The 15,587-nt window shown below is 49.1% G+C and overlaps 1 protein-coding gene across 1 annotated transcript in view; it reads right to left on the reverse strand.

The window, feature by feature from the left end:
* Positions 1–248: 248 nt before the first annotated feature.
* LOC115523110 (heat shock transcription factor 2 binding protein) overlaps positions 249–15,587 on the reverse strand; it is a 93,484-nt gene continuing 78,145 nt past the window's right edge. Inside the window, exon 8 of the mRNA XM_030328806.2 lies at positions 249–969. Coding sequence (XP_030184666.1) covers positions 761–969 — 209 coding nt within the window. The 3' untranslated portion in view covers positions 249–760. The remainder of the gene's footprint in view (positions 970–15,587) is intronic.

Here is a 15,587-nt window from a genome sequence, read left to right on the forward strand (position 1 = left end):
CACACAGCCGTGTACGTCATTGAAAGGATTTCGACCAGTGCATGGGCTCTTGTCCGTGAGGCCCTTTTCATGGTACCTTATGTGAAAAACCAGACTTCTGAGTTTATAGCCCAACAGCCCACAACAATATAAGGAGAGGTTTTTTCTACCGAGTGTATGCGCTGAATGCGTTGTAATATACCACTTCCTGATACCAAGATCATGATATTCCAGAAACAGCAGTGTGCACATCAATGACTCTTCTGGCTTTCTTTATTCAAAAATAAAACAGGCAAAAAAAAAAAAGAACTAAAATGTCCAATGTCACCTGAAATAGCAGGTTCACCAAAGCTTTAAAGGTAAACTTGCATTTTAGGGTATTAATTACAATTACTAAAGAGAGAATGAATTATTTTTCAAACCATGTATCTCAGGAAAATGCTGACCGGTGGGGCAGGTGATTATTTCACCCCCCTTTGTACGAGGGAACCCACAGGTCTCAGAAAGTCTCCTGAGCAGCAGGGGCCGCTCTAAGGCGGCCCTCTTTCAGGTACAGGACATGGGCCTTTCTGGAAGGATGGACTGTTCCGCAGGCACCTTGGCAAGGTCACCCAGCCACCCACAGGAACTTTTGCTTCCAGGAGGAAGTTGTGTGGATACATATGCATTCACATCCCTCTTGAGTCACTCACGGTCTACCGTCTGGGACACATGGCACGCGGTTATGGTTCCAGAATACAAAGTGGGGACCTGGGGGCGGGGGAGGGACACACGCGCGCCCCTACACGTCACGCTCCAGGGCGCGGAGGTCCTCCAGGAGCTCCTGGGCCACGGTCTGCAGGTGGGGGTTACGGCTCTTGGCCATGGCCAGGATGCGCTGCAGGGGCAGGGAGCTCCGGAACTCGGAGGCAGACTTGGAGAAGACTTCCGGCTCCAGGACCACAGACTGGACGAGCCGCAGCGCATGAAGGCACACCTCCGCGTCGGGGTCTGGGGAGAGAGGGAGCGCATCCGGTTAGAGGGACCCTCTCCAGGACGCGCGGCGACACCTACCCCTCAAGGGCTCTTGGTCTTTCTGAGGGCCAAATCTGACCACTTGGTAAACTGCACACTCACCGGGAAAGTGTCCCTGCTTGACGTAAAAGCTTAGCTCACAAGAGCAACACAACTTACTCAATCACCATCCGTTCTAGTAACATCCATCTTCAAATATGATTTGCAGTCAGATCATTTTAAGATGCCGAACTAAAAATGTGAGGGCCTTTCGTGTTGTCTGCTAGAATTCTGTCCACTTCTAGGACAGTTTTGAAAGGTGTTACTTCAGGGGCACCTGGGTGGCTCAGTCCATCAAGCGCCGGCCTCTTGATTTCACCTCAGGTCGTGAGCTCGTGGTTTGTCTGGCTCCGCGCTGACAGTGAGGAGCCTCCTTGGGATTCTCTGTCTCCCTCTCCCTCTCTATCCTTCCCTCTCTCAAAAATAAGTAAATAGACATTGGACGAATGAATGAATGAATGAAGGAATGAATGAATGAATAAAAGGTATTGTTTCATTTGCCCTCCCAGTGCATCAAATCCCTCAGTGGCCACATACTGACGCTGAATCTCTTCAGGGCCACCGAGTTTCCAAAGTCACACTGTTTCCACTGTCCCCCCAAGGAATTCCCTCAGGAACTGCCTCTGGAGTTACAGAAGCTGGTACCCTGCACGTGTGGTGGCACCACTAAAAAGAGCCCAACACAGAGCTACAACCTTAACCAGGCTGGATGCAACTCTCCTCCTACTTCTCCCTACTGGGAAGCTTTAATATGCCATCGAGTCACTTCTTGGTGGTTTGTTGGGGGTTTTTTTGTATTTATTTTATTTTTGAGAGAGAGAGAGAGAGAGAGAGGGAGACACAGAGTCCGAAGCAGGCTCCGGGCTCCGAGCCGTCAGCACAGAGCCCAACATGGGGCGTGAACCCACAAACCGTGAGACCATGACCTGAGCCGAAGTCAGACGCCCACCCGACTGAGCCCCGCAGGCGCCCCTGCCATCGATTCACTTCTTGATTGAATATTGCAATTGGAACCTCTTTCCTAGCGCTATACTTAAACCTTTCAAGAAGTGAATGGGTTGAAAGAGTGGACTCAATCAGTCCTCAGTGGGAAGTGCCACACACCAGAGCTGCCCAGAGGCTTTTGCTGTTGACCCAGGGCCCCCAGGGCATGGCGACAGCTGCCGTGCTGTACCCAGGAGGGAGGGCAACACGGCCTGGGTGCCGGCCGTTATAGCGCTCCTACTCTGGGGCAGGGGAGAGCAACTCTTCCTCGTACCAGACCCGCCAGAGACCCGGGGAAGAGCGTGGCTGCCACAGGGAAGCGTGTGCAGGGATCACCGGGAAGGCCCCACCACCCAGACACGGATGGACAGAAACCGAATCGAACGGACAGAGAACTCCCCTCGTCCTCCAGCGCCAGTCCGGCAAACACCGGCGGCCCAGGCGAGCGGTCTACAGCCGGGGGAGGAGACCCCTGCGAACACAGATGCAAAGGGAAGGCCGAGAGCTAAGGGTGCGAAGAGGACACTGAGGAAGACACACGGGGAGCTCAGCCCTCACCCTCAGCACAAGGAGAAGAGAGGAACCCGAAGCCAGCAGTACACAGGAGGCAAGCACAGCGACGACAAAACCCACACCCTCCTCACCCCCACAGACGTCCCAGCACAATGAGAGGCCACGTCCGCAAGCCGACGCCATGACCGTAGAGCCGCAGAGCCCGGCAACACCAGGCCACGCCACGCCACGCCAAATGCAGCCCGGGAACCATTTCTGTGCAGGCCGGGAGCAAAGAGTGATGTGTACATTTTGAAGAGTTACTTTAAAAAGAGAAAGAGACGGAGAAGAATATGCAACAGAAACCACGTGTGGCCCTAAAGCTTAAGATATTTACTATCCAACCCATTATACAAAACGTTTGCTCTCCTGCCCTGATACGACGTCCAACATCCAATCAGAAATGACAAAGACCAAGCAAGGGAAACCAAACACCCACAGTGGCGATAAAGTAGTCAACAGCACCACACTCACAGATGAGCTGGATACAGCAACAGCTAGAAAAGGGACTGGAAATAAATAGGATTAATAGACGGGAAAACACTGCTGTATGGGTCCTACGGCACACCTGAAGCAGTGCTGTACTATTTAAAGATTAATTAAAGATTGTATGGAAACCCTAGGGCAAATCATAAAAAGTTTTTACAGTACAAATGATAAGCCAACGGTGTAGATAAATGGAATATTAAAATAATCCAACAGCAAACAAAAAAAGAAGAAAGAAACAACTAGAGATACGTTTGCATTCCTTTCTGTACACAGTAAATGAAACAGCATAGACACACCGATTGGAAGGCAGAGAACGCACAACACAGCAAGACCCTACTATACGCTGTCCACAAGACACCCCAGAAAAATATAAGGACAAAGGTTAAACATAAACAAAAATATTTAAAATACGCCATATAAACACTAATTAAAAGAGGGCTACAGAGCCTATGTTCTTACCAGACACAGTAGACCTCAGAACAAGAAATGTCACCAGGACTGAGGAGTGACACTGCATAATTGTAAAGAGGTCAATGCCTCAGGAAGACAGAACAGTCTCAATTACGTACGTACCTAATAACAGAGCTTCAAAAAACACAAAGCAAACTATGACAGAACTCTAAGGGCAAATCAATTCACAATTAGAGTTGAAAACTTTCATGTCCTTATTTCCATTATTGATTTTAAAAGAGGAGGAAAGGAAATCAGTAAAAACACAGAACCTCTGAACAACCCAAACTAATTGAGTTTAACAAGGTCAGCATACAAAGATCAACTGTATCCACATATCAATAACAATAAACTGGAAACTAAATTTTTAAAAAGACTATCATTTACAAGAGCACCAAAACATAAAACATTTAGGTCTATAAATCTTACAAAATATGTGCAATATTTGTATGCTAAAAACCGTAAGACATTGATGTAAAAAAAAAAAGACAACCTAAGTCAATTTGAGAGATAGAAGACTTAATATAGTTTTGATTCAGTCTCCCCACTGATCTACGCCATGTAATCCCAAAAACCCAGTAGGCTTGTTTGTAGAAATTAACAAACCTATTTGAGAAAGAGAAGGAACCAAGACAGCCAAAACAATTTCAAAAAAGAAAAACACTGAAAGATTCAGAGCACTCAATTTCAGGACTTACAGTTATCAAGACAGTGTGATACTGATAAAGGGATAGTCACAGAGATAAATGGTATAGGGTTAGAGAATCCAGGAACAGACCACAGTTTTGTAAAATCTCAAAAAACATATTAATGCATTTTAATAATAATAATAATAAAAAAAAATAATAGCCTTTTCAGGGTGCCTGGCTGGCTCAGTCGGTAGAGCGTGTGACTCTTGATCTTGGGGTCATGAGACCAAGCCCCACATTGGGCTAGAGCTTACTTAATAATTAAAAAAAAAAAAAAAAGATTCATCAGAGAACTCATGGCTGCCTTAATGTTGATGTTTCATTAAAGACTAAAAACAACCTACCTTGACAGCCAGACCTTCAAGGTCCAGTACACTCTCCCTGCAGCAAACAGAAATTCCTCAGAAACTTATCTCTAGCCTTGCCACTCCCTCCACAAAAAGTATATAACCAGTCACTTCTCACAATCCCAAGTGCAGGGCTTTCAGCTCACAGATCCTGTCTCCCTGCTTTAATAAAACCACCTTTTTTGGTTTTATTAATTAATTAATTAATTAATTTAAAAAAATAGCCTTTTCTGGGGCACCTGGGTGGCTCAGTCGGTTAAGAGTCCGACTTTAGCTCAGGTCAGACTCTTGTGGTTTGTGAGTTCGAGCCCCGCGTCGGGATCTGTGCTGACAGCTCGGAGCCTGGAGCCCGCTTCGGATTCTGTGTCTCCCTCTCTCTCTGCCCCTCCCCTGCTCTCTCTCAAAATAAATAATAAAAAAATATATAAAAAAGAAAGAAACCACAGAGGCCAGAATAAAGTGACACATTTTCCACATGTTGAAAGAAAAGAGTCATCAACCCAGAATCCTATACCCAGTGAAAATGTCCTTCAGAAATGAAGAGGAATTCAAGACATTCTCAGATGAAGGAAAATCAAGAGAATCTGTCGCCAGCAGACCCTACTGTGACAGCCTGGCTGCGCCACACAAAAACGTGCACAGGAACGTTCACTGCAGCATTACTCAACTTACTCAGTAACAGCCGGTCAAGAGTGTGGCTCAGCTGTTCCCTGGTGGCGCTGCCTCGCCATCCGTTTCATTGGGTTAAACGGCCTGAAGGGACCTTGAACTGATGGCAGCCTCTCATGCATGCAGGTGCCCTAGATAGCAGCCCACAGAGCCACAAGCAAATGTAAGTCCCTGATTTGATTTCTCCCACAGCCCTGTGATCAACTGCCCCCCGCCCCACCGCCACCCCCACCCCCTCGCGCCTTCCCCTTATGGGCCCCTTAGGTAAGAGCCCCACTCTTCTGGTTTCAACTGACCAGTCCAGCCTCAGCCCAGGGATCCCAAAGCCCCCCAGCCGCAGACCCTCATTAAGGCCCCAGGTCCTGCCTCTCTCTGTCTGCACTCTGCCTCGACTTCCCTGTGGAGCCCCCTCAAGGTGTCCTCCAGGACCTCTTTTTCAGTTTCTCTTGTGGGCTACTGTTAGACCACAGCTCACCATCCAGCAGCCTGTGCTCCACTTAGTAAGTGTTACTTTGACAATTCATAACACAGCCCCAAAGTGGAAACAGCCCAAATGTCCATCAAGTGGTCAAAGGATAAACAAAACGTGGTATATCTACACAGTGGAACGTTATCTGGCAAGGAGAAGGAATAAAGTATTGATACATGGTGCAACACGGGTGATCCCTGAAAACACGCTAAATGAAAGAAGCCAGACACAAAAGGGTACAAGTTATAAAGTTCCAATTTTATGAATGGCTTAGATGAAGGTAAATCCATAGATACAGGAAGCAGATTAGCAGCCCCCAGGGGCTGGGTGGGGAGAAGGGGGGGGTGGCTGCTAATGGGCATGGTGGCTTCCACGAGTGGTGACGAAAGTATTCTAAAATTACATAGGTGGCAGTCATGTTTGCACAACTCTGTGAATATATTAACAACTACTGAGTTATACACTATACACAGTTGAATTTCATGGCTGATGAGTTACATCTGTTTTTAGAAAAAGGAGATTAGTGGGAAAACTGGCAAAATTCTAATTAGAGCTGAAGATGAGGTTCTCACAGCGCACCAATGTGAACGTCCTCCACGTGAATGTGGTCTATGGTTACATAAGGTGTTAACATTAGGGGAAGCAGGGCGAGTATCACTGAATTGTTTTGCTCCCACGGGTGATACGCCATTTCTCTCGTTGGCTTTCTACATTTTTTTCTTTCTTTGTTCCATCTCAGATGTACAATTTCTGCAACTTTTCTGAAAATCTAAAAGAGTGAACTGAAGAGAAAATAGCTCAAGGAAGTTCTCGGAATGGGAAAGAATGACAAAAGAAATTTTGTCATAAAAATAAGGGTACATACAAGAAACTCTGCCTCTCCTGTTGAGCTCTCCCAATTGCGTTTGCTGGTTGAGGCAGGAATTATTTCAGTGTCCGATGTGGTTCTCAATGTAAACAGAGGGAATCCTTCAGACAATTTTAGAACAAATGGGAAAGATAAAGGATGGAGGGACGTAAAACTTGCGCTTCACCTGAACTGGAAAGAAGCTGCACAAGGAGACAGGGACTGGTTGTTATGTATAACGTAAAGCTACACAATAAACAGTTTTCTTGGACGGTGTTGTCAAAATGAAAGTAAAGTTTACACAGAGCAAACTGCACCAATTGTACACACGCGGCTCAAAAAGTTTGGACAACTGTATACACCCGTATAAACCCCAATCCTAAGGGGACGCGGAACACTTCCCTCCCCACAAAGCTCCCGCACACCCCCTGCCTCGCGGCCCATCCCCGCCCTCGCGCAAGTGATGCTCTGGTTCCCGTCAACAGAGATCCGTTTGCCTGTTCTTGAAAATCGTGTACATGAGACCACACTTTTTTTAAAGCACTATTTCATCATTAAAGCTCAGGCAGCTCAAAACAAATAAAATAACATTCTGCTTGGTTTCTTCCTCCATTTTTATCAAGTCAGTCCCCTCTTGAGATTCTGGGGCTATTTTCTTCTCACAACGTCCTACTAATAAGCACTTGGATGGACAGGAAATCACTGCACCATACCGTGTTTTCCCCCAAACAACAGACGTCTTTCTTTGTAATTGTTTTTACATCAGGGAGTGGGGAGGATGTGGGGGAGAGAAGAAAGCCAGGAGAGTCACCGGCAATTATAAACCAGCAACGCAACTTCCCTGGGTGACATCCTCCGCAGCTCGGAGCTCTCACGTCACTGGTATCTGTCACAAATGTCTCTGATAAGCATGTAGCTCATGCAGTCACATCTGTCCCCGGCAGCAGCATCTGGAAGGAGCCACACGGTAGCCAGGCTTAAGTAACGGCATCACATCCGTGCTGCCCGCCGAAGCAACCGGCTCTGTGAGGGGCGCCATGGCGGGGAGCGTCACCCACGCTGGGCCTGACGCCGGGCCGCTGGGCCGGAGCACTGACTGCTGGCCAAGACTCAGTGGCAGGCCACACTCTTGCCTGTTACCACCTACAGGGATTTGGGGGAAAATCCGAACCGGCACGTTAGGATGTAACCATATTTCAACAACATGATAAGGAATTTCTACACTGCGTTTCTCTGAACACAAGTAGAAGTGAAATGTCTTACCCTAAAGCTGGTAGGTGCTGACCCGGGTTCTTTAGAGGGAAGCCCCTGACAGGCACACCCTCCCTCCACGGGAAGGAAGGTCTGCGAACTCCCCTTGCCCCCCTTCCTACTCACCGTCCCTCCCCATTCTCCACACACACTCATCATCACCATCAAGTTTGCTCTATGGGTCCCGAGCTGGGTCCCCCAGGACACTAGTTCCCCAGACGGCGACGGGTGTTTCCATCTACCCCACACCCACCCCACTGAGCAGGGGAAGGCAGGAGGGGGCAAAACAGTACTCTGGGAATTAAGCCATAGCAAATTAAGGACTAGAGGACAAAGACGCGTCCCTGACATATCCCTAACTCCACACGCCCCCAACAGCCCGTCACAGGCCCTGACTCCGAGGGCCACACACCTCACACACAGGCACTCGAACAGACACAGACGAAACTCACCAGACCCAGCCCGATGGATTTCCTGACAGCCGAAGCGGCTCCCTGAAGTACAGCTCACACACACGCTCCCAAGCACTCCCACACACCCATGCACACACGCTCTAACACACGCTCATGCATGCACACACACGCACTTACACACACCCGTGCACCCGTACTCTCAACACACACTCCAACACACATGTTCATGCTCACACACACTCAATACGCTCACACATACGTTCAGAGGGTCCTTCTGTTCTCAGTCATACTTGAAATTAAAACAAACACATTTGTCTTTCTTTAATTACCTGGTAATTACACTTATTTTTTAAAAAATCCATATACTGAATGTATAAACAAAAATCGGAGGTGAGCCGGCAGTTACCTCCGTGACAGGGCAGTAGCAGCATATGGGGGGACACATGTGATTCAGAGTCACTCACCACCATTGTCTTAGCAAAACTGTCTTTCTCCCTCTTTTTTTTTTAAGTTTATTTATTTATTTTGAGAGAGAGAGTGAGCATGAAGGGGAAAGAAGCAAAGAGAGAGAGAGAGAGAAAGAATATCCCAAGCAGGCTCCACGATATCAGCACAGAGCCGAAGGTGGGGCCTGATGAGGGGATTGAACTCATGAACTGTGAGATCATGATCTGAGCCTTGGAGTCACCTAAGTGGCCCTTAGCAAAACTATTTAAACAAAGGCTTGCTGGGCCGTTGTCTTCTCATCTATGAACCGAGGGCTTAAATCATCCACAGCATTAGCGTAAAGACCAAAGGAGGAGGCGTATGAAAGCAGCTATCACAACGCCTGGCATGTGGCTGGTGTCCCATACGTAGCAAGTCCCACGGTACACGGAACAAACTCACTCCACTCCCACACTTGCAACAAGGGCCTTCGGTGCCCTTCCAACAGAGCAGGACGCCCCGGCCCCCGGGCTCTTACACCACCGATCCCTCTGGCTGCAGGGCGCTTTCCCAGAGATCCTAAGGGCCTTTGTGTGGAAGTCAACTGTTCAGGAGCCTTCCACAACCACCTTAAAATTAAGGTAAAAAACAAACACAGCCCTCCTATCCCCTTTGCCAGCCCTCCTTTTCTCAATAGCATTGTAAACATCACAAAACACAGTATGTTTCGTTTATTTACTTACTCTGTGGTCTCTCTTCACTCACCGGTTCCACAAAGCAAGATTTGGCCCTGACTCACTGTGGCATCCTGGTAACTAGAACGGTGCCTGGCACACCGCAGGGGTGGGTGCGGGATAAAGGTTTTCTGGGTGGATTAAGGAATTACATAATTAGAAGAATGCACCGCTACCAGAAGTAAATCCAATAGGAAACACTTAGGAACTCTATGCAGAAAGCACCACTCACTATTAAGGGAGGGAAAGATCCATTACGTAGTAACAAGGTAAGTGACCTACTGAAGCATCAACACTGTGAAGACGTCCGTGCAATTTCAACCAAACCAAAAGCTTTTGCAGCTTCCTCTGTGAAACCTGACAGGCAGATCTAAAACTGTGGGGCAGCAAAGCCATTTCTGAAGAAGAATAAGGGAGGAGGCAATGTCTGTGCTGGCTATCAAGACTGACCAATCTTGACAAGAAACCACACGAGACGAGACTGCAGAACGACAGAGAGACAGGGAATGGAGGGGAGGGCCCGGGACACATGCGGAATGCTGGCAAAGGAACAAAGGCTGCTCTGAAGAGCCATGGGATGGGGTCAGGGGACATCCATACGGGAAAACGGTGAAACTGGATCCCCAGGACATAGCATACGCCCAAATCAGGGAGACGGTGCGACGAAATGTGAAGGGTAAAAAGAGAAGGCTTCCAGGAGATAACCCAGCACAGCACGTTCACGACCCTGAGATAGGCAAATCCTCCCTTAACAAGAAGCAAAAAGAATCCAGACTCCATTCAAACTGAGACCTTCTGGTTCATCAAAACACACCATTAAGGGAAATAACGTAAGACACAGAGCAGTAAAAAATATCTGCGACTTTTACAAAAGCAACAAAGATCCTGTTTCTGGAATGTAAAAGTTAGTAAGACAACAGACAACCCAACAGTAAAACAGGCAAGAGACTGGAATAGGACCTGACAAAGACAATATCCAAAAGGCCAAGTCGAAGTGGCCAAAGTGAAGGAGGCCGACAGCAGCAGGTGCTCGTGAGAATGGAAAGTACCCGAATGCTCCCATGCCGTTGATAAAACTTGCACTTGGGACAGTGGCCCATGACAAACTACTGGAGTTGAAGACATGCACTCCCACGATCCAAACTTCCATTTCTAAGAGACACCTGACAGGAAGGTATTTACCAGAAGACATGCACAAGAAGTCTTGGAACAAAAACCAGAAAGGATCCAAACAGTAACTGGAAAAATTCACGTAATGGAATACTATTCAGCAGTGGTTCTCAACTGAGAACCCCCCAGGGAACATTCCAAACATCTGTGCTTATCACAACGGGAGGCCGGTGGGGGTGGGGCGGGGTGGGGAGGGTGCTCCTGTCACCTAATGGGTAGAGGCCAGGATGTCGCTCAACATCCCAGTGCGCGTCACGGCCCCCACAACACAGAGCTGTCCTGCCCTAGTGGCCACAGTGCTGCGAACCCCGCGGCACGGCAGCGAGCACGTCCACAGAGACGCTCAGCAGCATGAGAACCTGACGAACAAGCTGTGGATACAAAAGCCCACGTGGAGGCACGACTGCATTCATACAATGTTCCAGAACAGGCAAAGGGGACGCAAGAAGCGATCAGGAGGGGCACGGCATTTCTGGGGTGCTGACAACTTCCCATTTCTCAGCCTGGGCTCTGGCAACAGTGCCCCGCCTGTGCAACACTTCTCTCTGTCACTTTTACCTTGTGCACTTCTCTCTAAACACACTGCACTCGCTGAACTGATTTTGAAATCAAAGGAAATTAAGAAAGAAAAGAAAGAGGAAAAGAAAGGAAAAGAGGAGGGAAGGAAATGAAAGGAATGAAAAGAAAGGACGGGAAAGAGGAAGAAAAGGGAGAAGGCAGAGAGGAGGACAGAGAAAAAGAAATAACAATCTGCCCAAATCATCCCAGCCATCTCCGGGCCGATGTAACTCCCGCGGTCCCCGAGCCGACAGCCCGGCACCCAGCTCAGTCCTCGGGGCCTCCCACTGCATCCATATCTCTCCACCCTGGGTCCCCTGCTTGGCCAGGGGCCCCGCTGCCCGGCTCAGCTTCCAACTCAGCCACTTGAGGCCTGGGTGGCACCAGCAACGAGCTCACAGGGCTGGTGAGGCGAATTCATGGGTTGAACGCGTGGGACATCCTCAGGAAGAGCCCCGGCCCTGAGCAGGCGCTCAGAAAGGGGGGCTAAGAGCATCGCCTCATCAACTATGGTTGTCCTGTCTCAATGCAGTTATGTCTTGTCTTCTGGGATGGTCAATTTTACGTGTCAACTCCACTGGCCCCGGAGATGCTCCCGCTGGTGAAACACTATTTCTGGGTGCATCTGTGAGGGCTTCTCTGGGAAGGGCAGCCCTGGGATCTCCAGAGTGAGCACAGAAGCCTCTCACAGTGTGGGTACACATCATCCACACCCCGAGGGCCTGAGGGGAACAAAGACAAGAAGGAAGGGCAACTTCATACTGCTTTTGCCGGGGTGGGGGGGAGGGTCGGCTTCTCCTGCCCTCAGGCACCGGCACTCCTGGCCCTCGGACTTTCGGACAATTCAGTCCAAAACGCTGGCTTTCCTGGTCCATCATCTTGCGGAGCGCAGATGATGGGGGCTTCTTGGCCTCTAAAAGTAGGTGAGCCAATTCCTATAATACATCTCCTCATAGATAAGAAAGGAGGGAAGGAAGGAAGAAAGGAGGGAGGGAGGGAGGGAGGGAGGGAGGAAGAAAGAAAGAAAGAGAAAGAAAGAAAAGAAGAAAAGAAAAAGAAAGAAACAAAGAAAAGAAAAAGAAAAAGAAAGAAAGAGAAAGAAAAGAAAAGAAAAGAAAAAGAAAGAAGGAAACAAAGAAAAGAAAAGAAAGAAAGGAAAGAAGAAAGAAAAGAAAGAAAAGAGAAAGAAGAAAGAAAGAAAGAAAGAAAGAAAAAGGAAGAATGAATGAATCCTATTGGTTCTGTTTCTCTAGGGAACCCTGATATACCTTCCCTGCAAATTTCCTGTTCTCGAATACAGGGTATGAGGCGTAGCCCCCGTAGACCCAGATCCAGGGCTGTGCACGCTCCCGGACGCTCCTGCCTGGACAGACTGACTGATACTGCACGTGAGGACCACCTGAGTGGGTGCGAAGCTTGCTACATCACAGTTTATGCCCCACTGTATACAAAGTGCATCTAGCCTTCCGGGCAGGCAGGAGAGCGGCTCCATATCCTGCAGCAGGGGCCTCTGTCCATTGGACTCAAGTCTCACCTTGGAAAGATTCTGAAAATAAAGAACACCCAACACGCCTTCAAAATAAGCTACACATCACAGCAGCAGCTTATCGGCCAAGAAAGGAAGTATTTGCTTGGCTTTCCTTTGTTACTTGTGGTTCTTTTTTCTTTAGGTTGAAGAAATCGGTGCCTTGGGCATTAACCCACAATGTACAAATATCTCTAAAGCCACCAGTGTCCTCAATGAAAATCTAAGAAGTAGGAATTCAAATGATACTCTGTACATCCTTCATTCTAAGTGACAAGTGAGCATTTCAGAGAATGTCTGGTTTCTGTCATGTTCTCTATGAATCTTTTCAGCTGTTCACTGCATTGTTTCCTCAGGGGACGACTGCTCTTGCCCCTACAATGACATCTGACTATTTCAGGTTATTAATGGCACCCTCTAGCCCTTGCATATAAATTTAAGTGTTTCTTACGCCACAAAAGATTCTCTACAATTACTTCTTTGTGGGAGAGGAAAAATTCATTAGATCAAAAGAATCCCATTAAAAGAAAACCAAAATTCACCTTCACAAATCAACCGAACCTGACTGTCTAGTTCTCTAACTCAGAGGCAGTTACTGAGCCGTAAGCATGAAGCCAGGTCGGACTCACGGTGTTTGATATGGCCACAGGAGCCTCGTGATAAGACAGCAGTTTGGGCGTATTTAGCATTTCGATATAAAAACTGGGAGCAAATATAGCATTTCGATATAAAAACTGGGAGCAAATACTCGCCTGGGTGACGTCTAATCCTGGCCGAGCGTCTTGTCACCCTTCTACGAACGGTCCCTCGGCCAGCTGCAGCACTCTTTTGCCACTGGGTGCCACTAGCAGAGGAGTTCCAGAGAATCCAACACCTTACCCTATCTTCTCTCAAAAAGCTGATGAAAGATGAATCCAACACGAAAAGGCAACGTGCCTGGGAAACATAGTAATAACCTTGACACGCATGCATGGGAAAAGGGAGGGCAAGCAGGCTTCAGCACGTCTGGAGTCAGCTCTGAAGACAGAGACTGAGAAAACCCATCAAGGGGACTACAAAAGGTTGACCACAGAATCCTCTTAAACTACAAGAACAATTAAAGTATAATTTTACTTTTAACTTCCCTTGACAAGAACCAAAATCTACCACGCGGAACAAAACCAAACAGAAGCAATCGGGTCTCTCCATCAACGGCTGGCAAAGGCAGAAGAGGGTCTGTGCCCCTGCTCTTCAGCCTGGAGGGTCCGGCCAGACGGCCAATGTGGGAACTGGAAACAGCCTGGGGGTCTCCCGGCCACTTCCGGTGGTGAGAGGAACCCTTCCATCAGAGTTCTGGACTTGCCACCAAAGCAGTCAGCAGTAAGGACTGCATCGTCGTTCCAACGACACCACCACTATCCAGAACGTTTTGGGGGCCAGTCTGAGCCACACCCAAACATCGGTGTCACCACCTTCGATTCAGACCCTGGGTCCCCAGGCATAATGCTGAGTGTGCACCTGGTCGTGCCACACTGAACCAACAGCTTATTATGAGCGTTGCCCATGCGCTGCTGACAAAGTGGGGGGACCTAGTGGCTGGGCTTTAGCCCCCAACACACCTAGCACCCACACAGCTGGACCCCTGGCCCACCAGCCTACCAGCTCACCCACCGCAGCTTGGTAGCTCGGGAGCGCACGGCACAGCCCTTGCTTCATCCGGCAACGCCGTCTTCGCTGGGCTCAAGGACACCACATCCTCCTGGTTTTCCCCCCACCCTGTCTCGCTTCTTTGTGCACCCTCCTCCCCTCCCTCCCGCACTGAAGACGGCCAGGCCCAGAGACAGCCGTGAAGGCCTTGGGCGGTGCTCTGAGCAGGGGCAGAACACGGTCATTCTGGCTCTCCTGACATCCTCCCGCCCTCCCCAGCCACACCGGCCTTTTCCACTCCAGAGCTCTCATCGCCCTGGGCTGGGGGCCGCCTGCTGCCCGGCCTCAGCCTGTGATGCTCTGCCCTCACACCTCTGCACAGCCTGCCCTTCACTTCACTCGGGCCTCACTCAAATACCTGAAGAGCAGGTGTCACCCTCCGGCCCCTCACGCCGCCCCGCCGTTATGTGTATCCTATGACGTCCGCCGTTCCACGCACCGGCAAGTCTGTCCACCTGCACAGAAGTTCCATGGGGGAAGCACTCGGTCTTGTTCACTTCTGAACCCCCAGTTCCCGGGACAGGGCTCAGAGCTCAGCGAGCACCTGCGATAAATGAGCCGGTGCCGCAGGCCACTGGGTGCCCTGCCCCGTGACACCAGCCAACTCGGGGGCGGGTGAAGCCTCCCAGCTCAGCAGCACGGAATGCAGAGGGGGTGCCGAGCGCCAACAACATACTTCGTGGGAGACAAAAGAAATACAACCGCTAGTCTCGACTCTCTTTCCCAGAGATTTTTTTCCGAATCGAAATAGTCCCGGGCCACTAACAAGCAAGAGACCGCAAAGTGACAATACCTGCCGTGGACACTACGGAAGGAGTGATCACCCTTGGGGACGGGGCGTCTGGACAGGCTCTCTAGACAATGGCTCCAAGTGGATTCTGAAGGTCTGGGAACACAACGTGTCTAACTATCGGGTGGCTAGGAGATGGATTAGTATAACTCCAGGGAGCAGGCTGCTTTATTTACTCTAAGTTTGTCTTTCCAAAGTCCGAAGAGAGATTATAGCTCCGACCCTTATGAACGAAAACGCCCGTAACGGCGGTGAGCGCCTTGGCGTCTTCCAGGGACTCATCTGTGTCTGAACTGCACTCCAGCAACAGACTCCTCACTTCTCCTTCCAAAATCACTCAACTTTTTCAAACCAACACTTTAGACAACAGATCACACACAGAAGAAAGTGGAAAAGGTGTCACTGAGCCCAACTAGGAATTTGCTCCTTTTCTAAAACACTCTTTGCACGGCAGATGGAGGAGCTCTGACACACGGGCAGAGCCTGAACCACAACCAGATCGGTCC

This window comes from Lynx canadensis, chromosome C2 (assembly GCF_007474595.2).
Source record: "Lynx canadensis isolate LIC74 chromosome C2, mLynCan4.pri.v2, whole genome shotgun sequence".
NCBI lineage: Eukaryota > Metazoa > Chordata > Mammalia > Carnivora > Felidae > Lynx > Lynx canadensis.